The sequence below is a fragment of the Triturus cristatus genome, chromosome 5_2 (genome assembly GCF_964204655.1).
Source record: "Triturus cristatus chromosome 5_2, aTriCri1.1, whole genome shotgun sequence".
NCBI lineage: Eukaryota > Metazoa > Chordata > Amphibia > Caudata > Salamandridae > Triturus > Triturus cristatus.
Window position 1 is genome coordinate 499,432,515 of NC_140588.1, and position 26,903 is coordinate 499,459,417.

The 26,903-nt window shown below is 45.0% G+C and overlaps 1 protein-coding gene across 6 annotated transcripts in view; it reads left to right on the top strand.

Moving 5' to 3' along the window:
* The window catches only part of NT5C3A (5'-nucleotidase, cytosolic IIIA), a 548,905-nt gene that overhangs the window by 213,238 nt on the left and 308,764 nt on the right, over positions 1 to 26,903 (top strand). For all 6 annotated transcript variants that reach the window (XM_085607495.1, XM_085607492.1, XM_085607497.1 and 3 more), the window contains 2 exons: positions 9,752 to 9,850; positions 25,523 to 25,592. In XM_085607495.1, coding sequence (XP_085463621.1) covers positions 9,752 to 9,850; positions 25,523 to 25,592 — 169 coding nt within the window. The remainder of the gene's footprint in view (positions 1 to 9,751; positions 9,851 to 25,522; positions 25,593 to 26,903) is intronic.

A 26,903-nucleotide genomic window follows, 5' to 3' on the forward strand; every position in this document is an offset into this window, starting at 1 on the left:
AAATCTAGTATTTAGGGGCACCCTGAACCTTCCTTCCCCAGATTCCAGATTCCAAAATCCGAAGAAGAGCTAGAAGGAGACCTGCCCTGCAGCTGCTAAGAAGAGGAAGACACCAACTGCTTTGGCCCCAGCCCTACCGGCCTGTCGACCCTCGAACCTGCTCCTACTCCAACCCGGCATCTCTTGTGGCCAGCAACCTCACAAACCCCGGAGGACCTGGCTACCTTTTGACTCTAAGCCCCCTGGGACTCCCATGAGTAGAGGCTCTACTTAAAAACTACTTCTAATCCCTGGCAGCAGCCCGGAACCGCGAACCCAGCACACTCTGCACCCGCCAAGCCTGGCCTGTGCCGGAGTGAACAAAGACAACGAGGACGACCCCACGGCGACTGTGACCCCGAGTCCGGCACCCAAGGACCTCCCTCGACACTCCTGAAGAAGCATGCAGCTTCAGAACCAAGTGCCCCTCCAACCGCGATCAACAGAGGGTAAGCTTTCCCGACACCAAAAAGGCACCCCTGCACCCGGTGCCCCGCGGCCCCCTGTGCCCAATCCCGGGGTACCTACCTATCCTCCAACTCGCCAACTTACCTCTCGAAGTGGTGGTGGCTCCCGAAGAATCTTCGTCCCCGAGCTTGTAGTCTTTTTCTAAACCGGAGATTTCCCATTGAAATCAATTGAGCACCCGAAGGCTCAAAAGCACCCTGCACCCAGCCGCCCGAGTGGCCCTGGCAGTGCAACCTATCTACTTCCCCACGTGCCCTGAGTAAGTGACCAGGAGCCCAGCTCCCACAGCCGCGTGGCCTGCTAGTCAGCAGCCACCAACCAAGGCCCCCCTACCTCTCATAGGATAACATTGGGCCTAACTCTCTCTGCACCCGGCCGCCCTTGTGCCGCTGAGGGTGAACCAACTGTACCTACCTGACACTGGGAGACCCCTGAGTCTATGCCCAGAACCTTAACTCTGCCAGTCGAGTACTTACATTTAAACCGATAACTCAATTTCCTCCATAGGGTAACATTGACTGGCTTTTCCTGACATTTCTTCTAAGTGTGGACTTTTCAAAATTTAAAATATTCACCAAAATCAGCCGAGTAACGAAAACGAAAATACTCACCTGCTCTTAGGTGAGCTCCCAGTGCTGGATCTTGGTGCCCAGCACTGACTCTGAAAAATACGTACAACTGTACTTACCAGTAACCCAATTTTCTCCCATAGGAAACCATTGACTGTTTTTCTGTGAAATTTCTTCTAAGTGTCGATTTCTGCAAATGTTAAATATTCTTTAAAAATCGTATAATATCTGAAAACGTAATTACTTACCTGTTTTGGATAAAGGTCCCAGTACTGAGTCTAGGCACCCAGTACTTGATTACAAAAGTAACGAGAACATACTATACATGCAACTTGAATTTTCTGCCATAGGGAATCATTGACTGTTTTCTATGAAATATTTTTTAAGTGTCAACTTTTAAAATAGCAAAATATTGTCTAAAAATCAGCACAGTAATTAAGTCGACTTTTATCACTTGATTCCAAGTACTGACCCAGGACTGAATCTAGGATCCAGTCCTGGAGTTCCAAAAGTAATCCTAAAAGTAATCTGTGGCAAATAACGTGAAACTTCCATTGAACTCAATGCATTATTGTGTTTAGAATTGTGTTGCCTATTGCAACCACTTGTAACTTTCTACAAAAGTCAATTGCATATTGCAAAAGTATTTCTATAAAGCATCTGATTCTGAGAAAGTATATTTTAATATGTGTTGTTGGTTCTAAAATAAAACAAGCATATATTTTTTATATATAAACCATTGGCCTAGAGTTCAGTTATTGAGTGTGTGAGACCATATGCTGGCTGAGTGTGTGCAACACATGCTTTACACTGTCCTCTGATACTGCCTTATTGCTCGACCAAGCTACCACTTTAGAGAGTAAGGTTATATCTAACTTTAGCCTCTGCCAAACCTCTGGGGACTGTGGACTCTGTACACCCTGTACCTATTTAGAAACAGTATATACAGAGCCACTTTCGCACAGGGGAGCCCCAGGCTTTGGGCGCCCTTCAAGTACTCTGTGTGCCCTCTCTATCACAAAGAATTTTGATAGACCCTTCGGCTGCAGGTGATTGAGGATAAGGTCTTCAATAAAGAGGTCCGGGCCTGCCCTTCTGCCCGCTTCGGCACCCCCAGTATTTTAACGTTGCTGCGGCATGAGCGGCCTTCGTATTCATCTAGCTTACTTTCGGCTAGCTTCCTGATTTGTTGAAGCTCACGCATCTCCCCCTGCAGTTGCAAAGTGTCCTCCACCAGGCTCTACGTTTTGACCTCAAGTTGTTTGACTTTCTCACCGTTTCTGTGAAGGTCTGCTCTGATCATTGTCACCTCTGTAGAGATTGTGTCCATCCTCTGCTCCAGGGAGGATCGGACCCCTGAAATGGCTTCATGACCTCTTTAAGGGTTAACTCCGTGAGACCTTCCTCCGGATTGTCCGTCGTCTTGTCCCTCGCTGATTGGTCCCGGGCCATAGTTTTGGAAACTGCAAAGTGGTCGTGTCTACTCTGCTGGGTCATTCTGGATCCTTTTACCCCTGACATGGCGGTCAGCGTCTGTGCCCCTTTCACTTTTGACTGCGTCTGTAGGGCCCTCCCACCGCGGTGTCTAGGGGGCAGGTTTGTCACTGCTGCCAGGGTATAGTGACCAGGACAGTGTTGAGCGCGCTCAGCGTTTAGCGTCCGGTTAGCAGTAGCACTGTAGTTGTTAATCTGGACCCTCGCCAGTGAGGACAGCTCACTCTCGCGCTGGCAGATAGCTTCAGATACGTTGTGCTAGGCTGTGAGTCTGCCAACGGAGCTGCGCATGGTGGGGGAGGGGTATATGCACGTGTAGCAGGCGAGCGTGCCAGTCTCCAGATGAGGTGCGGGATATTCAGGCCCCTCCCCGTGCAGCAAATCGCCAGCTCGAGGGAGCCCCCGTCTAGGGATCGACTCACCTCCCCTCTCTGACAGTAGCGATGGCTCCGGGGGAGGGGGTAGTCTAGGATGCTCGTCACACCACTCCTCTGCTTGTCACCAAGGGCGAGCGGGCTGGTCTGCGGGCCCCAGGGGGTGCTGTTAATCGCCTGATGTCAGGGCGTGAGGCTGTGCAGCATCAACAAACTCCGCACTGGGGGAGCTTATCGGGCACTTTTACGATGCGCACTGGCCGTCACTCACCATGCCAGTCCCAGCCGTAGACTCTGCGGGCCCGCGGCAGCCAGAGTTCAGCACCTGGCCGCGGGCGAGATTCCGACGGCCGTTGTTCTTTACGTCGGTGGCTGCTTAGGGGCACGTCACAACCCGGCTCCGATCGCTCCGCAGGCCTTGGGTCTCGGCTCAGGGAAACTCTGGCTTCCAGACGATTTATGCTGCGGTTTTAATATCCACTGGGTCAGCCCCCACTCCACCAGCGTGTGGCACACGGAGGGACCGGATCAATGTGGTGGATGTACGTGGACAGGAGAGGAAGGACGGAGCTACTCCATCAGGCGGCCATCTCGCTACGCAGCGTAGCCACGACCCCCACCACTTATAGCTTTTGAAGTCGAGGCTTAGGGCAAAAGGTTCTTGGCATTTGGGTCCCTCTCTTTGGGTTCCATTGGTGCTATTCTCACAGTCAGCTAAATCAACACCAATCTGTTACATTAGGGCAGCTTATCTTCCTGATCTAGATGTAGCCTTCCCCATAGATGACTGGCATGTGGTCCTTCTCTAGCCACCTCTTCAGCTCCTTTGTCCATACTGCATCAGGCGTGGACAAAACCGCTCAGTGCCAGAGCACCGGGAGCCACCCCCATAAACCCCCACCCCCCCTTAAAGAAATAAATGCCTGCATGTTTGCTTCACTGCGTCCACTCCTGGCGTTACTAGAAAACAGTGAACCACCACAGGAAAACATGGGTCCCATTCTGATCTCCATCCACCGGCCAGGGCAGCTGACTCTTCTACTGGCCTGCATCAGCAGAGCTCTGTGCTTGGGCTTCCAAGAACTGCAGCCATCTTTGCAGCTCACTTCACACATTTTTTATGTCTAGCCTGGCGAAAGCAGCGCATGCGGTGCTCTCGCCATGCGAGTGCCTTTTGCAAACAATTCTCCCGAGGGCTTACATGCACGGGTCTGCATGGACAAAGATGGCTGCTCTCGCCATTTGTCCAAAGCAAACAGCATGCGCGTGTCCGTACGGACTGTGGACAGTCAGACGCCATCTTGCGAAGCTTTCGTTGTCGTAGCAATGAAAATGACGCTTCGCGTATGCAGCTTGTTTCCATTCTCGTCACATTGTATCCTTTCTACTTCGATGATGGACTTGGTGCATTAGACCGGAAGTATGGTTGACGGAAGATGGCGCTGTTTCCGGGCGCAGTGGAAGCCGACAGTTTGATGTAGTACTCCGAAAGCTGCTGTGGGTCCCTCTGTGACAGAGACCCTCTTGTGCGCAGCGCCCCACTATGAACTACATGCCGGGGACCGCAAGCCTCATAGAGGACATAGACAGTGAGTGTAGCTAGGATATTTCCCACTCTCTATTTAAGAGCAAGAGTTTTTTTTGTAGCCAGATTTAATTTCTCCCAACTTGTTTTTGTGTGTGTTTTATTATTGCGCAGCAGCTGTGCCGTGTTAGCTTTTCATGAGGTCTAGTTTCTAACATTATGTTCGCTGCAGGCGCCGGGAACTCTGGATGCAACTTTTGGTTAAAGCTGATACCGCCACTCCCTCCCCTGGATTTGTTTTTCAACAGTAGTGTGTGAAAACACTTTTTAGAAGCTGGGCCGCCTTTCTTTTGTTTCGCACGGTGCTGCATGTTCCTTGGAGCAGTTTAGGCTTCCCCCTCCTGCTTTGCATTATGAGCCCTCCCCCCACACTTTAAGCACAAACGCAGCCTTTCCCTTAAACAGACGGCAACGTTTCCTCATTCCTCCTCCCGCAGCCGTTCACTGCTCTGCCGAACCTCCTCCCAAGGGTCTCCCCGCTCCACCATGGCCATCACGAGCCGCCTTGATTCCACCGGTCCTTTACTTTGACGGCGCAAATCAGTGCAAGGAATAAATAACCCGTCTACACGGATGAACCCACCTGCACTTTGAAAGTGCTGAAACACACGGACACCCACACGGCTATGGAAGCCTAACCCTCCTGCACAGGTCCCGCATGCACCTACAAGGTTCGGGGTTCCGCAGCTGCTCCATGTATTTTCGGGCTGCTGCAGTTGTGAAATGAGCACAGGGACCGGAGGAGGTGTCCCGCATAGTCCCCGTGGATTTATTTTTACCTGTCATTGCTGGCTTTTAATTGTTGAATTTCAGCGGAGTGTTCAATAAACAAGTTACCTTGCTTTTTACTTCGGCACTACAGGCGTGTAGTGGTGCATGTTTGTTAGCATGACGCATGTGTAACTGTCTTAGTGTAAAATAAACATTTTAATAGACCCGGTAATGACCACTTCCCTCGTCTGTTCGGTCTAATCCCAATACCACAGACCAGTGCTGTGTAAGGGGGTTTGGAGGGATTACATGGTGTGGGGGTCACGTGGTACATCAGTCACTGGACAATACTCCACCGAAGCACAAAACATCTCACACTTATTTGAACCAACTTCCTAAGGTCTCTAAACCTTTAACTTTACCCGTCGAAAGCGAAGGAAAGCAAAGCATTTCATTCCAGTACATATTATTTCAGAAAATATTATTTTATTTTGGCCCAGCGCAGCTCTGTTCGAAGGTTCTGTACTGCAGGTGAACGTGTGAATATTTAAAACAGACTAACACGTTTTACTTCTGGTCCTCGCCCCAGTAGCATAGATTTCTCATAACTTTTAGGCTTACACCTGAAAAGGTTTGTGTTTGGTGTCAGAGTTGTTTTCTGCAGCTGATAACACGGCCCGCCACAAGTCCCACAATGCAGCTTTCTCTCAACTGCCGTTTACTCAACTCTTATTGGCTCTTCTTAAAACCGAGGAGCAAAAGAGGCCTGCCCAGGATCACACAGAGTGATATTGATAGAGCGGAGGATAATCTCAAACACTGGTTTAACCAAGATCACACAGAAGGTCAACTGGCCGACTAAATTTAAGCTGATGCAGGTGGAAGGGATGTGATGTGCCCCGGATTTTTATTTATCCAATTTTTTTTATAGGATGAAAATTACTCAAAGGTGCCAGTGCTCATAATAGAAATTGATTAGTACATACTGTACATAATATATTACTACAGTAGAGTATAAGAGCTGGGCATTACATAGGGCACAAAATTACATTGCCCGAAGATGTAGGTACATTTAAAAAGCCACACACATTGCAGTACAGTGCATGTTGCAGTAGTCGTGAAATGTGAGTAACAGTATTTCGACTTGTGCCAAGATGGAGTGCAGTGAATCTCAGGAGTGCAGTGAATCTCAAGGAACTGACTGGTGTGGAGAGTAAACCAGAAAGGTGAAACCTAGGGAGGAGAGGTTAGCTAAAATACCCTTGAAGGAGAAGCACTTTCAGGTGGTGCAAAGGTTCAGCGGTGAGAGTTCCCTCTTCTGGTCGCACTTCTTGAGAAGTATTGAACCGTGAGTCGTTCCTTTTAAAGGTCGGTGTTGTAGTAGGTGCTTCAGCATTTCTCAATAGTCTAGTGCCCCCAGCTATCTTACGTTTGTCAGCAGGGTACCATGGAGTGGATGTGTGTAGGGACTTATGAGTCATGCAAGCCGTCTTGTATATGGCTCTAAAGGTCAGGTATTTTACTTTGCCAATAGCTCTGGCTAAACACTTATAAGGTCCCACAGGCGGGACCTATTGGCTATGCCAATGCTTGTTTATCATTTAGTTAGGATGTGTGCAAACACAGTTCCTACAGAAATGCATTGTTAATAAATGTAAAAAACAGAAGAACGGCTTAGAGAACATAAAGATAATTATTTTCATCTATCCAAGTTCAGTTTACCCCAAATACAAAAGTATCTTTAAACAGATAATTACTTTTTAGTGCCAATAACGTATTCAATATAATACCCACAAACCTCAGATTTTGTAATTGCGTTACTTCTATGATGAAAGACATTCCAGATTTCTTATTTTGGGCATTAGGTTCAACCAATTGGATAACACGGGAGTGGAGTGAGATTTCCATTCGTTGTGATCGTGGCCATAAAAACAGTTCTGCTCTTCCAAGGAGTATCGAACCTGGACCTACACATATGTCTTCCAAAAAAGTTACAAATTGTGGCAGATAACACGTAAAAATAAGAAATCGAGTGTCACGGTGGGGATAAGACAAACACATATGAATCCAAACTAAGATATTAATGTACATGTATGTGTTTATAAAAAAAAAAGGTCGAAATGTAGTACAACACCCATATACCATAAAGCTGCATATGGATGAGTACAATCAAGCAAAAAAAAATCTGAACATAGGTATGTATTGTGTATGTAAAGCAGCAGAGCGTTGTACATTACAGTGGAGGCGATTTGGGAGACGGTCGTTGATCGTGTACATCAAGTGGGGATTGCCCATATATACGTTACATTTTTTTAAATTGAGTTTATGTGATTAGCTACTCAGCCACATTTCTTACACAGGCAAATGGAGTGCATTGTAGTGGTTCTTGTTTAATTGACTCTCTAAGACTAAACGGGACCAATGCTGATTAGATCCGGTCATTTGTAGGTGTTACAAAAATGATGCAGAAATTGCATTACACACGGAGATATATTCCTAGTTTACTTGTCTAGGCATAAATCGGTGTGGAATAAAGGAGTTAACATGAATCACGGACTAATAGATTGTCAGTTTTCACCAGATGCCTGAACCAGCAGACCCAGAGGAATGAAGTGATTAATTTCTGCTTCACCTGTCCTTTGGCAAAATCCCAACAATATGCCTTGTGAAAGAACGGAGACAGTGAGGTTTTGTGTTAACGTTGGTTCATAATGGCTTTCTGTATATTATTATGGTAACCTAGTGTGAATACAAGCATCATCATACACATCTGTAACCTTTAATCCTCCTGAGTAGCACGATGGCTAATCGTGGTTGAAGTGCTTAATGGGGGTGTATACATTTAAAAATTTAAAGAGTGAAAATAAAAAAGTACTCTATACACCTTAAAGTAGTACAATTTATATTCTATAAAATAAGTGCATTAACTTACTGACCCGTTGAACCAGCTCCCACAAGCTGCTGAGCGCGGATCTTGGATTAAGGGATGGCAATTGCGGAAGTTAAAAAGGGTAATTACTTGCCTTTATTAAAAAGGCGTTAAAAACTATGACTGTGAGTTTGCGCACATAACTGCATTGTGACTTGTTCATTAACTCACTGAGATGTGGTAGCTATATAGAAGCTAGCAGAAAAGTTAAACGCATTTTATGCATAGGTACATGAATCAATACACCAATTAGAGCCGTTTTGTGCCAGGGGTGAAGTGGCAGATAACCGATAAACGGACGCGACGAAATGCTGATTTACAGAGAGCCGTCATTCTTTCTCTAAATAAATGCTCTCTGTCAAAGGACACTTCCAGGTTGCCCCCTCCAGTTCTCCCTAGGCGGTGAAAGGGGCGAGTGACCAGGCCAGGTAGTAGCGAGTGGGGCTGGATTCACAGAGCCCAAGAGTAGGATTTCTGTCTTCTCTTTATTCCGGAATATCTAGTTTTTTTACCTCCATTGATGAACCCGTGAAAAGCATTGAGACGCCCTTGGGAGATACCAGGAATTGTTTTTGAACTTGAGACAGTTACATAAGGCACCAACTTCTTGGTACAAACTGCTTGGTACAAACCTCATGGGCTGGAGCCGTTAAATAACCCATTGAACAATGGTGTAGCTACGAGTGCTGAAAAGAAAGGTGGGGGACTGGAAGTACCTTGAGCCAGCCCTGCGAAGACTTCAAATACCGTACTGTAACAAAGAGAAGCCACGTAATTCTAACTTGAAGCTATGCCCCGGTGACCTCCTCCACTCGGGCGTCCTTTCACCTGGAGATCAGGAGTGCACTGGAAGCACTTTTACCGGAAGACTCCGCTCCATTCTCTAATCAACTTATACCGTAATGACGAGACTTGATAAATGTACCTCAAAAAATGTGAAAGACGACGATCGTCCTCTTAAAATTGTGCTCTTCACTTTACCCCCCTAACCAATGTTATCGACCCAGCATCTGTCTAATCTCAGACACCCCTCTCATCCACTGGCTGTCCCTATGGAAACCGCTTTCCTGTTCAGGCTAAATTCGCGTTAATGAATACCCTTAATGAAATATTCACCTTTACAGTCTTCCTTCCCACACATGGTTTGCAGCCCAGGCATTCTGTTTTCATGGTATCCCCTTGCAAAGATTATATTTTGCCACAATCTCAGAATATGTGCTATTCCACATATTTTCACGTGGCTGGAGGCTGTGAATTCCACCCAGGGTGGCTCATCGGAAGTATGTGGCTGTTCTCCCGAAAGAAGTGTTTGTTGATTTCAGTGTTTTACAACATTTTTTTTTTCTGAAACAAACATCTAATGTACTCAATACAGATCATCCCATCTTGCTTCTCTCACAGACGGGCCTAGGTTCATTTGACTTGAGGATTTGGATGTGTGTTGTGTTAAAAAACGTTTTATTTTTGTGGATACTACACCTTTTTTTCTCTCTTCGTAACTCCGCCTTTACTCTCTTCGTTTACTAAACCTGTTGCGCCTTTCCTTAAATATTTTCTAATATCTCCAATTTTATGTTTGCAGATGCCGGAATTTCAGAAGAAAACGGTCCACATTAAGGACACGAAGAGAGTGGAAGAAATTATCTGTGGCCTTATCAAGGGAGGTGCTTCCAAACTTCAGGTATGTCGAAATGCCAGCATGTAGGCTCCACCCTGATTAGTACAAAGCATGACCTGAAACACTATGCCGACTGCATAACCACTCATTCAGCTTAAACATGTTTAACATATAACTCACACAGGTTGGCAACCCATAGTTCTTCTCATCCCTTGCCTGATACTAGCGTACTAGACACATCTTCCCCTGCTTTTGGGGGGAGACTTCAGTGGGGTTCTGGATGCACAACTTGATCGTTTCCTACCCCCGCCCCCTGCTACATGCACCAGTTCATGCAACATCCAAGTCCCTTAGAGACTGGTTTGATCAATGATCCACGACAGACATATTGAGATGCAGCTACCCCCTTATAAAGAAATATTTCTTTTATTCCCCAGTGCACAACGTTCACATTTTTATTGTGGGCACAAGGGGATTGGTATCCGAAGTAGGTACGATTGAATATCTATGCAGGCCCATATCTGACCTTAGCCTGTCCAGTGTAACTATCAACTAGGGCAGATGACTGGCACCCATACCAGTGTGGCGGCTTCAAAGCGCTCCACTAGTTGACCCTACGTTTCAAGCCTCATTGGACGAAATCAGTGCAAACTTTGAAGAAAATGAGAGATCAACCTCCTCGCTACTTACAGAGTGGGAGGCCTTTAAATTAGTGGTGACTGGACGCTGTGCTGGTGAAGTCTCACATTGTCAGGCAGCTGAGGGACTTAAAGGCAAAATTTCAGAGTGCTGGAGTGCAAGGTAGCAGGCAAGCTCGAGGATCATGCCCTCGTTGAGACCAGGGAGGCCCACGTTGCTGTGGGTGAGCGACAGAGGTGGGTCGACCATACAGCCCTATGCGACATGCTAGCTTGCAGTAGGTGAAAACACGGGTAGACTCTATCTGGCTAGCTAGTTCAGACAGGAAGGAGTCAACCACTGGCTAAGGTCAAAGTCTCACAAGGGGTCCAACATGATTCCCAAGAGGCAATCAATAAGACATTCTATGAGTACTATGCTGAACTATATCGCAGGCAGGAGCACAGTACTAAGAAAGAAATTGATAGATTTCTGGCTGACATCCCACTCCTTTGTCTCGAAAGACAGGAAAAAAGACCACACTCCACCAGCCCATTTTGTCTCAAAAGTAAAAGATTCCTTATCGTCTCTTGCCCGTGGGAAAGTACCAGGCCCTGATGGACTTCCACTAGGATTTTATGCTACTTTCATGTCTCAGCTGACACCCAAGTTGAGTGCGCTAAATAATAAGGTATTCAAACTAGGCAGGTAGCCCCCCTACAGCTAGTGAAACCCTAATAATCTTCCTTCCTGAAGGGGGGGGATCCGGGAGAGAAAACCACATACTGTCGTCAATAGATTCTTTGGCCAGCAGACTCTGCACGTCAGTGCTTATACATGGTGAGCAAAAGGGCTTCATACCAGGTAGCAGTACGTCGCTGAACATCCGGCGGCTGTTTAAAATAATAAAAGTTACCTCAAATCAGTGGCCCAGTGTATTTGGGGAAAGTGTTTGACTCACTGAGAGTGCTTGGAAAATTCGGACTGTGATGTGGTTTTCGTAAATGAATGCCAGTACTGGACACATCTGTAGCTGGAGAACAACAGTAAAGTGATATGGACACAGTATTATCTGATGTGGAATGAGGCAGGGCTGCCTTATCTACTTCTTTCTCTTTGCGCTGGCAGTGGAGCTCTTTGCTGCACAGCTTAAAGTGGACAAAGAGGCGGGGGTGGGGGGGAATGGAGAGGCATATAATATTGTCTCCCTTTGTACAGATGCTCTCCTGTTATATATATATAATCTATATATATCTCTATATCGAATGCAAGGGCTGATCTCTGAACCATCACAAAAGTGCTGGACGACTGTGGGAGATTATCGGGCTGAAAGTTAACTTGGGGAAGTCCTGTTTCTTCCCACTGGACCCTGAGGCCACACAGGAACGAGTGGGCAGAAGCGGAGAAGCCATTAAGTAGGAGAGTGCCACTTTTTAAATACCTTGCGGTATAGATATATATTTGAAGCAACTGGTCTTTTAGAATGTAATGTCACACGTGCCCTTAGGTCCTTAAGTCCCAAGTAGCATTTTGGAGGACTCTGTCACTTACAGTTGCAGGAAGGAGAGCCCTAGCTAAAATGATTGCTTCCCTGCTTCTTGTCCCACTTCACAAACCTACTTTTATTCATTCTCAAATTGTATTTCTAAGAACGTCTTAGTCTACTGCTAGATTTCATATGGGATGGGAGATGGCATAGGATTGCGCTAAGAATTTCGAAAAGGCGGGCAGGACATATAGGCATGGGGCCCCTGACTTCGAATGGAACTACCTTCCAACTCAAACCCAGTGGATTGTCAGATGGAATGCTGGGTGCAACCCTCCTGGAGTTGCATACGGAGGAACGATCAGACTGCATTTCCCAGATCCTTGGTACACTTTCCAGGATGCAAACATCCCCACCATGTCTCCAGCGAGTGGCTGAATGTTGCCATTGGTATGTGCTGCAGCGCAGCTGTAACTCTGTGCCGTATTCAGACAATATTCTGTTGAATATGGTACTTACCTCCCTGGAATTGCAAAGCAGCAATGGAGTGGAAAGTTGAGTGTAAGTTAGGATAGCTGCAGTGGGAGAGCTGTTTGAAAATGAGGAACTGATGTCATTTGATGCTTTACTTTTTTCTTGCAATATAAATCTATAACAAAGGGGATGCACAAGCAAGGGGACATTAGAGATACAGAGCCGCAGACCTCAACTATTTGCAAGCACTATTTACCATTGGATTGTGAATGGAGTCTTATCACCTGGATATAAAGTCTGTTACTAGACCTAGGCGGGTTCCCTTTGAATAAGCTAAAAGAAAGGTGGGGAAACGTTATTGGTAGGCTGTTTCAAGATAAGGAGTGAGATAAAGTATTACAAAATCCTCAAAGTTTCTAGGAATGCCAGGTGCAGTACATTCAATACAACCAGTTAAACGGAGCCTATATAAGCAAACACACTATCAGTAAGCTGTATCCATGCGAAGTAGCAAACTGTCCTCGCTGTAAAGTCGACCAGGCTGGCTTCCTCTAGATGTTGTGGGAATGCACCATCATAGAAAAGTTATTTCGGGTAGGTGGGACACATTGAGCCTACAACAGGAAGGAGGCACTAAATGACTATAAAGGGTTGCACATGGGGCCTTGCCACCTACCCCAAAGTGGAACGGCCAAGGCAAACTTTGTGGATCTGTTGTTAGCACTGGGCAAGTGGGCCATCACCATGCACTGGAGAGCCAGTACGGTCCCACCCATCAGACATTGGGTGGATTACTCCTGTGAAATTCACAGACAGGAAGAGTACGTCGCTGCAGAGGGAGAAAGTGAGAGGCCTCAGAAACTTCCCATTTACCATGGAATGGAACAAACTAGCATTTTCATTCTGAGGGACCAAGAGTGATGGCAAACCACCTTAAAAGGACCGTGTTCAGTTACCCTGCGATGGATCTAGCTCATGCAATTCAAGCCACACTAGCTCCAGGTCTCCCTCCCCAACACATTAAATGTGCAAGTTCTTTACCACCTGTTCTGCCTCCCCCATCGCAGATAGCAAAGCCTCTCCGACATTATGCCACTGACACAGGCACCATGCACTCATAAGTTGGTCCAGGTCTAGCTCAGTCTTGATGGGACTTCCCCAGTGTTTGTTTAAAAAGTCAATACTGTGCTATCTTGCAGAGGAATTTTGAGTACACTTTGGACACAATCTCGACACAAACAAACCTAGATTACATAAAAGAGAAACATACTGGGGGTATTGATCCAACGAATACTCTAAAAGGCCACCTGTCGCACAACGTCAAAGAGAACTCTTGATGTACGACTGAAAATGTATCACAACGTTCTATTTGAATTGCCAATAAAACGATGGTAAAAAAGCATGTAATGCACACCGACACGCACGCTCGCTCACTCGCTCGCTCGCTCGCTCGCTCGCTCGCTCGCTCACTCACTCACTCACTCACTCACTCCCACACTTACTCTCAAACAGTGGCCGATAACAATACTGTTATGGTTAGATCGTGTTTCCATAGTAAAGGTTTTTTTTAGTTCTTGCCTGGTGTTAGCGCGCATGCGCTGCCCTCGCCATGCGAGGGCTTCTTGGAATCGATTCCAGAAGCTCGCTTTCTGCTCCGCCCATTTTGAGTTGGTGTGTGTCATTTTGCATCACCAATTATGCAAAACCGGGTGTTTTGATTGTCCAGGAGGCGTTTTAGTCCCTCTTGGTTACCACACTGTCCGCTTGTGGCCCCACCCACCGTTTCTTCTTGCTCCTTCTCACTAGCGTCAACCTTTCTCCTTCATGTTCTTTTCTCTGCCTTCTTCCTTGCTTCCACTTTTTCAACTTCACTCCACCTCTTACTTGTGTTCCTAAATTGCCTTTTTCCTTTATTTTCATTCCCCTTCTCCTTTCAACCCGTCCCATCCATTTTTGCCTCTTCCCCATCACTCCTCTATCCTGCTGGTCATTCATATTTTTCGATTCCCCTCTTTGCTATTTTCTTTCATATTTCTGCCCCCTCTCCCTTCTGCGTTTTCCGGTTTCTACGTTGTCCTCTCGCCTCTATCTCAGTTACGCATCTCATCCCTCCGCCTCTCCCATATCCCACGCGTCCTCCCCTCCCCCTGACGTCTCCCCCTTTTCCTCGCACCCCCTTCACACTTCATCCTCTGACTGGCCGTGTCCCCACCCAAATGGTGGTTTGCTTCAAGGGGCATGGCATGTACAATTTAGGGTGTGACTTACACATGTAAACTACATTTCTGTGATTCCCGTAGTGTGCCACCCATCTAGCATTTTGGTGCCTCTATGAGGTTTCGGTTATTTCATCCTAATGTTGTCCTGGGGCTTTCGGCCACAGTAGCACTGCCCGTTGGGCGGCTTGAAAAGGCAGTGTGTGCCAGAGTGCAAGACAGGCCATTCCATCACTGTCGCACCCAACTATATATACACAACAACCAACATACACCTAAAACCAGCCATGACTATTGGCTTTATCAATAATCGTAAAGTGTTTAGGATAAAGCATTCTACAAGAGTAACATGACACACTGAAAAAAAAGAAAGAAACCGACATCCTAAAAAAAAAAAAAAACATTTTTAGGGAATGCAAAATTAAATAAAACAAGTGAAATATATGCCAAATCACCAACGTGGATTACCTTAACAGTTTTTGCATTAATTGTTCAGTAATCGATCAGTGTTTTTACTGGTTAGGGACAGGACAATGGTATAGGGGCCGATAGGGACTGCTTCAATGTCTATTTTTAATTACTATCGGTCCCGAGTCCTGGATGGAACTGGCCCATTTAAAGCCCTGCTACTCTCTATGCATGCACACACAAACACACAGGGTCTTATTTACAAGCCTCTCACGCCACTGGTACGTCACTTTTCCAATATTAAAAGTGATGCATCAGCGGCGTAAGGGGCATGTATATAAGCCCCACAGTCTTTCCATGTCTTTCTCTTTTCCTCTCTCACAACATACACACATTTGTGTCTCTTATCACAGTCTCACACATACATGCCCTTACCCGCTTCAATTCCCACAACATGCACAGACACATTATCTCCACGCACAAAGTAATACTCTTTCCCATACAGTGGCAGTATGCTTTAAACTACTACACAACTACTACTACAATTCTAACAACCAAAAATCACAACATATCAAAAACAAACCCTAGTATATATACAAATACAAAACAATACCATTCACAAGGCAATTTGCTTTAACTTAAACAAAGGCGAGACCTATTGCATTTTCAATGCTTGTTTGTTTTCTTAATAATGTTTTCAACAAATTTGCGTTAAGCTTTCCAAAAAACAGCACCTCGACTTTGGTTTCTTCAAGTTTCATGCGGATCTGCTAAGCAGGGTCTAAGAAAAGGGGAGTTTCTAAATGTGCTGTTTCTCGTTTCAATACCCATAGGATTTTTTTGCTCTTCAGTATAGAAAATACAGCGGAACAGAAATACGTCAAATTTGGCATGAAGGGGGAACTTTACTCAAGCATTGTGTGTCTGTTGCTATGGTGTGAATCTGTTCTGTAGGTGTCATTAAATTAGCATGTACAATGTTGCTTAGGTTGGGCATGATACATTTGAAATATATGTAGACCGTTAATTTGCATATTCTCTACGGATTCGCTAATCCACAGAAGAGTCATGGCTCAAATAAACAAATAAAAATAAAGGCAATCCCTTGGACTAGGGAGCTTTTCCTCTGTCCGTGCATTACAGATTCACAAATTCATCCCTGGATTCGCTAATACACGTGGTCTGATTTCTCTTGCAGCCACTATTACCCCACACTGTGCAAAGAGAGCTGTGATGGAAAAAGGAACAAAACGCATAATTGGGCAGGGTGAACCTACCCTGACCCTCAGGGCCTTGCGGAGGGGCCCAGTATTAAAATCAAAATCAAAAAATGATTTTTTTATTATCCCAATTTCAAAGTATCTTTATTGAGATTTTATGCAAAAGCGGAACAGGAGCTGGTATCATGGTCTAGAGCCACAATGTACATGAAATGGTGTTTCAACTGATCAACAGACAAATGCCAGCAATAGACGTACATCTTAACAGTGAAGTAACCCCTGAGTCACCAGCTCAAGAAAGGAAGGAAGGAAAGAGTGAATAAAGGAAAAAAGTGGAAAGGAAAGCCGAAAGGGGAAGAGAAGAGAGAAAGAGATTATCTAGCGCCTCGAGCCTCATACTTAATATAGCCTAGTACAACAAATATCCGGCCAGTACAATATCCGTAAATGTGAAGCCCACATAGGAATCATCGATCAAAATAATGAAATCATGGCGGCTTATGAGAAGCAAAATATTCGTCCAGGGTAGACCATCTACTTCTCGTGGAGGTTTTCCAAGGTGACTGTTGCAAGACAATGTTATCTGCCCCCCTGAGGTGTATGACCCAGTTCATCCAGCAATTGTAGGAGGCCTTGCTAGTATCCTTCCAATTGGTGAGTACCATTTTAACTGCAGAAATCAACAGTAGATCAAGGAGAGCTCGGTCACCCTCCGACTGCAAATCCACCTGTAAAAAAGCAGTTACCACTGACTGTAGGATCCTGGGGAGTACACAGTTAAACAAATTATTCAAAAATAAGTAGACCCTATCCCAGAAGGGTTTCACTACAGGACAGTGTAAAATAAGGTGAGCCAAATCTCCTCTGCCTTGATTACAATTCCAACACACATCATCATCCTGGATCCCCATGGAGAACAGCCTAACCGGTGTCCAAAAGGCCTTGTGTAATAGCCAGAATTTCGTTTGGGAGAGAACTGGGGAAATCTTATTGCGTGTAACTGACCTCCATAACGGGGACCACGATTCTTCGGTTAGCTGATTAGCCGAAAGCAAGTTCCAGTAATCTACTACCTTAGAATTAAGCTTGGAGGATTTTGGACGCAAAAGTTGGTAAATCTGGGAGACCTGATGGCCAAGCCTATTAAGTTTTGATGCAAACGTGGGTAACGATGGGGAACTAGGGGACATTCTGGATTTCGCAATGGCAGCCCTCACTTTCAGGAAATTATAAAATTCAGTATCAGCTAAAAGGAAACGAGATTGAAGTTCCTTGAACGTAAATGGCTATGCATTATTTTCCAATTGATGGGGAAAAAAATACCTTTTTTGCACCAGGAGTCAAGGAATAATGGTTTACCATTATAAAGGAACTTGGAATTTAGCCAAAGCGATTCCATATTGGAGCCCTTCATACTGACATCCATGGACCTATCTATTTTTAAGAGAGCTAATTTAGTGTTCTTAAAGATGGACCTAGAGTGGGTGGCGACAAGACGATTAGCCGTGAGAATCGACAGGTAGTGTATGTCATTGAGGAGGGCCCCTTCCACTTCCAGCCACACTGGTATATAGTGATCAGGAGGAGAAACCCAAAGTAGGCCTTGCTTCGCCAAAAAGGCGTATTGGTAGAGACGAAAATCGGCCAGGTTAACGCCTCCCATTGTCTTGTCAAGCCTCAATTTTCGAATGCTAATTCTGGCTTTTTTACCGCGCCAAAGAAAGGATGTTAAAAGAGTATCTAATTTATGGTGAAAGGAGTCAGTTAATATAAGTGGCAGCATACTTATGAGATAATTAACTAAAGGAGTAACCATCATCTTGATAGTCTCAATTCTCCCCCACCACGTGATGAATTTTGGGGACCAGGCATCCAAAAGTTTCTTAATTTTCTGTAGGAGTACCTTTTCATTTTGATACAGGGTGTCCATAATGTTATTACCAAATTCAATCCCTAAATATTTAATAAAACTCGACTGCCATGTTAACCCAGAGTCCCCCAACATTTCGCTAGTGCAAAACACGTTTAATGGTTTAACTTCCGATTTGTCTCTATTGAGTTTATACCCGGAGTGTAAAGAATATAATGCAATCGTTTCCATTAGGGCTGTAATGGAGGAATCCGGACGTTCTGTAACTATCAAAATATCATCCGCATACGCGGCCAATTTGACACGTACACCATTGATGTCAATACCTGTAATATCCGAGTTGAGCTTGATGGCCTGAAGAAGAGGTTCCAATGCCAAGAGGAAAAGTGATGGAGATAGAGGGCATCCCTGTCTGGTACCCTGATAAAGAGGGAAGGACTCCGAAAGTGACCCTTTGACAGCAATACGGCCAGTCGGTTTTAAGTAAAGTGACATAACCATTTTAATAAAGTCCTTACCCAAACTAAAGAAATGCAGGCAACGTTCCAAGAACGACCAAGAGACTCTGTCGAAGGCCTTCTCGGCGTCTAACGTAATGGCAATAGAGGGTTCAGATTTAGTTGCAGCATTTTCTAATACATGGCATAACAGACGTGTGTTATCATTGGATAACCGGTTCCGGAGGAACCCCACCTGGGAATTGCTTATCAATTCATGAAGGACCAAATTTAGCCTGACTGCTAGAATTTTGGCATATATTTTGCCATCGACATAAGCGAAATAGGCCTATAATTTTTTGGATATACAGGGTCTTTCCCCTCCTTGGGAATAACAACAATGTTAGCTTCGGACATAGAATCAGGTGTGTGTCCCGTGTCAGCAATATGGTTAAAAACCTGTTTCATAGCAGGACCTAATTGGATTAAAAAGGATTTATAGAAGGATGCCGTGAAGCCATCTGGCCCTGGCGCTTTATTTTCTTTCAAGGACCTGACCGTCTTATCTATTTCCGAGCTGTTGATATCCATGACTAACATGGCAGAATCCTCTTCTGAGAGTTGCGGCAGGTTAAGATCACGGAGGAAAGCAGTGCACTTCTCAGTGTCAAAAGTCTGATTATTTGAATATAGGTCCTGGTAAAATTGTTTAAAAGTATTGAGAATGCCCTTGTGTGTTGTATGGGTTAGGTTATTAGCATCCTTGATTGAAGAGATAACATGTTGATTTTGTCTATGTTTAAGATATGAAGCTAAAAGTTTCCCTGCCTTGTTGGCCTCACATAGATTCAGCGCTTTAAATTTATTAATCCACACCCCCGCGCGTTCACTTAATATCTTATTGTACTCATGCTTCTTCTGTGTCAAAGTCAGCAATAGAGTAGAATCGTTTAAGGAGGCAATGTGGGCAGTCTCTAAGTCTCTAATTTCCCGTTCTAGCTGGAGTAGTCCCTGGTTCAGGCGTTTATTTATTTTTGTTTTTATAGCAATGACTAGCCCCCTTATAGTGGCCTTCAATGCATCCCAGTGTGTATTTATATTAGTATCAGACACCTTGTTATGACCAAGGTATTCTGAAATGGCCTCCGCAATCTTCTTTTTATCTTCAGGGTCTGATAAGACATCATTGTTAAACCGCCAACGTTTGGGAGTTTGTTCCTTGTGACGTCCGGTTAAGTTAAGAGAGATGCAAGAGTGATCAGAAATCAATCGTGGGGCTATATCAGAGGACTCAATGAGGCTGGTGTATGCCCCAGAGACAAGGATATAATCAATCCTAGTGTACGAGTTGTGAGGGGCCGAATAAAAAGTATAATCCCTTGTGTCTGGGTGCTGGAGTCTCCAGGGATCTTTGAGATTAAATTTAGAACAAATAGTGGTGAGCACAGCGTGTGAGCTCGTAGGTTGATAGTGGCAGTTGGACTGCCTGTCAATTATCGGGTCCAGGGGAAGGTTGAAGTCACCTGCCATTACTATAAGATCCTCCTGAGGAATACTATCTAACCTGTCAGAGACGCTGGTCCAAAAGGAGGGGTCATCCGTGTTAGGACCATAAATATTGAGCACATGTATTAAATCTTCGCCTCTCCTCAAGTGAGTGATCAAGAAACGACCTTCATTGTCGTGTGTGGAGGATTCTAGCATGATGTTAGCAGATCTCGAAATCAAGGTTATGACCCCTCGTTTCTTCTTAGCTGCTGGAGAGCATGCCAATTGCGAAATCCAGTTACCTTTAATGAGGTTATTGTCCACTTCGGAAAGTTTAGTCTCTTGTAACAGCACAATGTCACTTTTGGTCTTGGCTAAATACTCTAAGACCTTACGTCTTTTCACAGGGTGATTAAGACCCTTAACATTTAGAGACACCATCTTCAAATCGCTCGAAAGGGCACTTTGTTTGTTAGTGGCCATTAAGAACGGTTTCAAATGGTGAACTCAATAAGTATGGGTCTTGACATAGGAACAAATGCGAATAGTTTAAATACCACATAGCTGGCCTCATATGATAGTCAACAAAATCATACATCTGCAACAGCATTATACCCATGGAAGCCGGATAATCCCATCCCGAAAATTGCATATGGGATATAGGGCACCAGACATGTCTAGCGAGTAGGAGACGCCAGGTAAAGAGAAGAGTGAAGGAGAAGGAGAAAAAGAAAGAAAAGAAAAGAAAGAAAAGTAGAAGGAGAGCAGCTGAGGAATCAACTATGAAAACATTGAAAACGTTAATGAAAACGTGGACGCTCTCAACCCAATCCCCCCCCCTTCCCCTCCCTCCCCACCCCTACCGCAATACTTAGCATGTGGGAGGTGCGACGACAGAAGTGTCCACCCGCACTCCGGAGGAAGCATCATGGTCAGATCATATACATACCTTCCCAATACTCAACTATCAATCAACCTTCGGCTAAAAATGCAAGCCTAAAGAGAAACAAATACCGTCACATCCAAATACCATCCCAACCAATAAAGGACTTGTACAAACCAACAAATTACATATGAGTCGATACAATGCACCGGAACTTCTGAAGAAGACAATGTTAAGAGGAGTGAAGGAATCAGTGCATGCACTACCCCGGACCTGGTGAGGACTTCCTCTTACTGGCCAAGAGCTGTGATGAGTCCATGTCCTGAGTAGGAGGGCCTTCTAGATAGTTCGCAAGGGCTCTGGGATCGTTGAAAAAGAGGTGTTTCCCCCCCTCAGTGATCTTAAACCTAGTAGGACCGACAAAGGAGAACAGGATACCCTTGATCCTCATCTTGTCCCTAAGATTTAGGAAACCCCTACGTGTATCAACAGTAGGCTTCGAAAAATCTTGGGTAAAAATAATTTTGTGACCCTTCCAGGTGAGATGGTGATTTTTCCGGGCATAGCCAAGTATAGCTTCTACCTGTCGAAATCGCAGAGGCTTACATATGATTGGACGGACCCCCAGCCGTGGTGAGGATTTAAATGAAGGGATTCTGTGTGCTCTGTCCAATTCAAAAGGCTGATCAAACGATATGCCAGTAAACTTAGGAATCCAGTCCTCTAGAAAGGCTAAACAAGAGCCTAGAGCCTCCTCCGACCCCTCCGGAACACCAAGGATTCGGATGTTGCCTCTACGATTGTGGTCTTCCAACTCGGCTGTCTGTCTCAAGAGCATAGATGACATATTCTTCAGGGCATTTGTTTCATTGCATGACTTGGTTACGATGTCCTCAACATCACTGATCCTCTGTTCAGCTACAGAAAGTCTGTTATTCACAGTATTCATATCTGCTCTAATGGCCGTTATCTCCAGCTGTATAGTTTCTGTGGTTTGTTTGGTTGATTTGGCCAACTCATGGACATCAGCCAGCTTTTTAGGATTAGGTCCAATGTACTGTTGATATCTGGTTTCACTTTGATGGGTGAATCAGACTGTGAGGGTTCACCTTTATTTCTCTTGTGCACCAACTTAGATTTGCGGTCAGCCATTTTGGAGGGTTTTTAGGTCGTGGTAACAGTTGGATAATTAGTTGGTTTTTCGCTTGGTTAGCGAAATTATCTAGTGACTTCCAAAAGCGCCGTGCTAGGAGAAACAGGATGACTCAAAAAGGGCCCCTATGAAGATAGTAGCGGCTCTCTGTATGAATGCATGGACCTTATGTGGGTGATTATGAAGATCTAGTGGGCCAGTCGGCCACAACACTTGCAGATTGCCGTCAAATTACCCAGGTGTTGTAGGTGTTGTAGGATTAGCCGCCATAAGGCAGTGTGGCAATAAGTCGCAGCGAAAAGGTAGTGGTCCTAGTAGGTAGCCAGTGGTATCAGGTATTATAGCAGCGTGGATAAAGACGCCCGGGGAAGAGACCAAACCTATCCCCAGCTTGGTGAGCAAGTCTTACTCTCCGCAATTCGCACACAGAGCGCACAGGGCTTGGTGTGATGGCGCTTGGTGTACAGCTCCTTCCCTCCGTGATTCGCCACACATAGAATGCACAAGAGCCTCAGAGGTCAAAGACAGGATCTCAGCCGAGAGGAGCCAACAGGAGTGCCCAGGCCGCTATCTGCTGGATGACACGAGCCATGCTTAAATGAAGTGGCATTCAGGTGCTTGCATAATGCTGTAAGGGAGCATCCATCTAATCTCAATCAGACTCAAGGCATTTTCCTGGAATCGCGCTGGTCACTCCGAGGAACGACAGCTTTGGCTGACTGAGGTTAATGAGCGCTAGTGAAGCGTGGAGCCCCTCCGCATCGCCGCCATCTTGAGGTCAGGCATGCCGATGTGTTAACTAACAGCTCGCCGAAGTAACAGAAGGTGCTGAGAATACTGTGTCATCAAGGCGCCAACAGCGCTAGTAAGCAGCCATGAACGACAGACAATCGTGTACCTGCTGTGGGACATCGGATCAGCCGAACAGGGACATCTCGTTCGGACCTTCAGATAGGCGCCATTTTGTTTTCCATCGCAGCGCGTCGCGAAGCAAAACCCTCCGAAAAGTCGACTATTCAGGCTCCGCCATCGGGTTTAGAGGGCTCCTCAAACGCCAGACTCCTTACAAAGCGATGCCCGCACTACCAGATGCGCGAACAGTCGGTCGTAGGGCACGGGAAGGGCAGCGCTTCCCCCGGTCCGACGGAGTGACTAAATCAGGCGGTCATCTCCACTGCCGTCCAAGCCACGCCCCCAATGATTTTTTATTATAAGAATTAGCAGCACTTATGTTGGATTTGCTGAGCCCGGACTGTTTCACTGTCCTCCCGGGCCTCGCGTTTCACAAATCTGGCATTGGATATGGAAATTCTGCAAAAATATATATTTTTTAAAGTACTACTTGAAGCAGTGGTTTTCAAACTTTTTAATTCTGCTTCCCCCCCCAGTTTTAACAAAAAAAATCTTCGGGGCCCCCCTCAGAGATTTTCACAAATATTCCTTTCATTGTCAATGTTTTAATATGTCTAGACTTAATTAAACATCGCACATAGCACTTAAACTTTTTTGCAATACATGATTGCGAAACATACTATTTTGGTCAGCCAGGCCTAACATGTACAAGTATCCATAGTGTGATTATCGGACATGGGGGTAGGGGTTTTTAAGAATATTTGGAGTCCCTTCCATTTTGACACATACTCCCATATAAATGGAAAAGCATATTAGTGATGGCTCATTACAGAGAGGCTTACTGCCGCTCGTTTTTCCCCACTTAAAACAAAGCACTGTTATCAGCATAGTGCTTCTTTTGCCTAGAGTCTGGTGCTCCCCCGGGATAACTAAAGGACCCCTAGGGAGGCCTGCCCCCCGTGTTTAAAGACCTCTGACTTAGAGCTTTAATGTGGGACTTCGCCAATGGCCACACACTCAGTGGGAACATTTGTACAGGCATGCAAACCATAACCCTCACAGCTAGTGTATTGCTTATGACTTCACAATATTTATATCAGTAAATAGCAACAACTGAAAGTGAAATGAAATTAAACACCTTTTTAATAGGATCTATTCCATGGAAGGCATGGGCACCAGTACAATTAGGATTTCTAATTTATTTACTATGCTGTAAAAATGGGCCATCAGGTGTTGTCTGGGTGAATGAATAGAGTAGGTACCACAAACTACCCTAAACCCTTCATATATTCTCGAGGTTTTAGATCAGCTCCAGAAATGGCTGGTATATTGAACCTGTTTGTCGTGTTAGCGCCTGTCTGAATCGGTTCAGTCAACTTAGCTGCTGTAGTTTGATACGTAGATGTTTGGGTAAAATCCTCTAAACCCTGTATGTAGCCTTTTAGGATCTGGTTGTTCATAAACACAGATCGAGCGGTAGTCCACATTGAAGACTTTCATTAGACCTTCAAAAGACCATATAGTCCTCATCACCAACTATTTAGGCATGAAACATCAAGTCCACCATCAGCTCTGTGCTACTCCTGTCCCTAACGGTCAACCCATCAACACCCCTGTCCCCTAACAAGAGCCTTGACAGCTGTCCAGTTACTAACTTGCTGGGCCACATGTGGCCCAGCAAGGCCTTGCTTTTACCACATTGACCGCTACTGGCTCATGACACCCCTACTTAACTGCGAGCCTCCTCCGGCATCAGTGTGGCATGTGTACGGTATCTTCCCCATCCTCTCCTGCCTCCCCAAGCCCTTGATGATGTCCTATATATGCTTCTTTCCCCATCCAGACAGAGCTTCATTTATTTATTTATTTAAATGTTTTCTAAAGTGTGATCAAGACCCCGAATGGTGCCAGAGCACTGCAAACTGGATTGTGGATAGAGGAGTAAAATGCCCACATTGCAATTACTGGCTCCTCTTTAGCTCACCATCATTTAGCATATTTGTGTAATATCCTACTCGAGGACCTATGTCTGGTTCTTGAAGTGCATATGCAGCATCTTTCCGGACTCCGTTCTGTTAAGAGTCTTTTGGCCCTAAATACAAATTATTTGAGAACTTGCTCCTAAAAGGTGCCTGTGGGTGGCTTAGCAATCGCTTTGTCAATCTGCATAGATGTCTGCACCATTTCCCTTTGACCTCTTAGTATAGGCACGTCACATGATGACCATTTCGAGCTACTCCATCCTCCTGGAAGATCTGAATGTATGGACTTACAACCCACCCAACTGTTATGGGGAAAACACTGATTGAGGAAATGGCAATCACAATTTCTCTCAATTGACCAGCCACTCGCTACTATCAGCAAACCTCATAATCCCAGTAGATTTTATATCTAAATGGAATTGTTCCTCAGCAAATAAAAATGTGTATAGGCGAAGGGGAAACGTGTCCTGGTGTTTAGAGCCCTAACATTTTGGCTTTTCGTAAACAATGAATTCCGAACTATACAAAATGTTAACAACCAAGAAAATCTTTGAGTGAGGCATATCACAAAATTAGCAATCTTTAGATGCTCTATATGATAGCTGTATTGCACAAGATCATTTTATTTGCTTTTGTTATTTTTTGCAGGTTATCACAGACTTTGATATGACATTAAGCAGATTCTCTCATGGTGGGAAAAGATGTCCCACATGCCATAGTAAGTATATCTCTGCATTACTATCTATCTCTGCATCTTTATCTATAACACACCTACATTTCTTCAATAAGTCTTTGTAACTGTTATAGAGAACATAACACAAAAACACACCTACATTTTTGATTATCTATTTAATTTGTGTAATCTGTAGTTATCTGTGGCTGGTAAAATATGTCTGTGAGGACCACACTTCCTAAACTGATCTGGGCAGTGTTCAGTTGGCTGTTGTAGATAACTCCTTTCCTGTATATTTCCTTCCTTAGCCTTGCGTTTTAACTTGACCATCCCTTCCTACCAACACTATTTTTATCCCCCATCCATTGCTGTTCTCAACAGGCAGTACAACTGACTGGCAAACAGTGTTGTGTAGTGGGACACGGTTCCAAAGGAACACTACCATCTTACTGGCCGCTATAGGCACTTTGGAGACAGCCAATTAAATTTTAGTCAAGGTGTTATGTTTTTCTTAGTGGTTCTTGAATGTGGTGGTATTCAGCTAAAATATGAGGATCTGAGAGAAAGAAGATGGGTTATTTGTTTTGTCTGACCCTAGACCCTCAGTATTTTAGTTTGACAGGACTACTGTGCGAAGCCCTTCACCTGGACCATGGGACAAAAGGGGCTACAGGAGAGATTCATGAAGAGATTGTTGTTTTTTTATTTTTTATTTAGTATCTTTATTAGAGTTTCAAAGATAGAAACATGAGGCCAAAACAAGAGAAAAAGAAACCGCATATGTTATTGTTAACAATCACTTATCTCATTATCAGTGGGCACTTCATGCGAGTACAGAGTTGCCAGAGTGCCATTTCAATGTGTGTTGCGTAACGTTCACCGACTCTGTCACCATGATGATGCGCAGAGCAATATTCGGAGTTCCAGTATGGGCACCTACTAGCAATACTACATTCTGAAACATTACAGCGCCCTTTACCATCTCTGAGACATGCAAAGTAATGAGAAGACAGAAACCCAAACTAAAGCTTATAGCTTAAAGGAAAGTCTTGCTCAGTGATAGTTGCCCAGTGAACCATATACACGTGCTAGCGTGGGTAATGTCCCTAGATGTTCAAGACTCTGGTGTCATGCAGATCCACCCCATATGCGCTCTAATGCATTCCTGTGCAGGGCAGCAGCGCCTTCATCCCAACTACTATGCCCCCTCCCGATCATCTTCCCCAGTGCCAGTAGCATGGGGGTGTGAAAGTAGCCCAATCAAGCGAGATGGTTCATAGGTCTCATAGTCCCTGAAGCTATTGAGCACCTCCACCCACTGGACCGCAATGGCTTATTTATGCAGCTCTCCACATT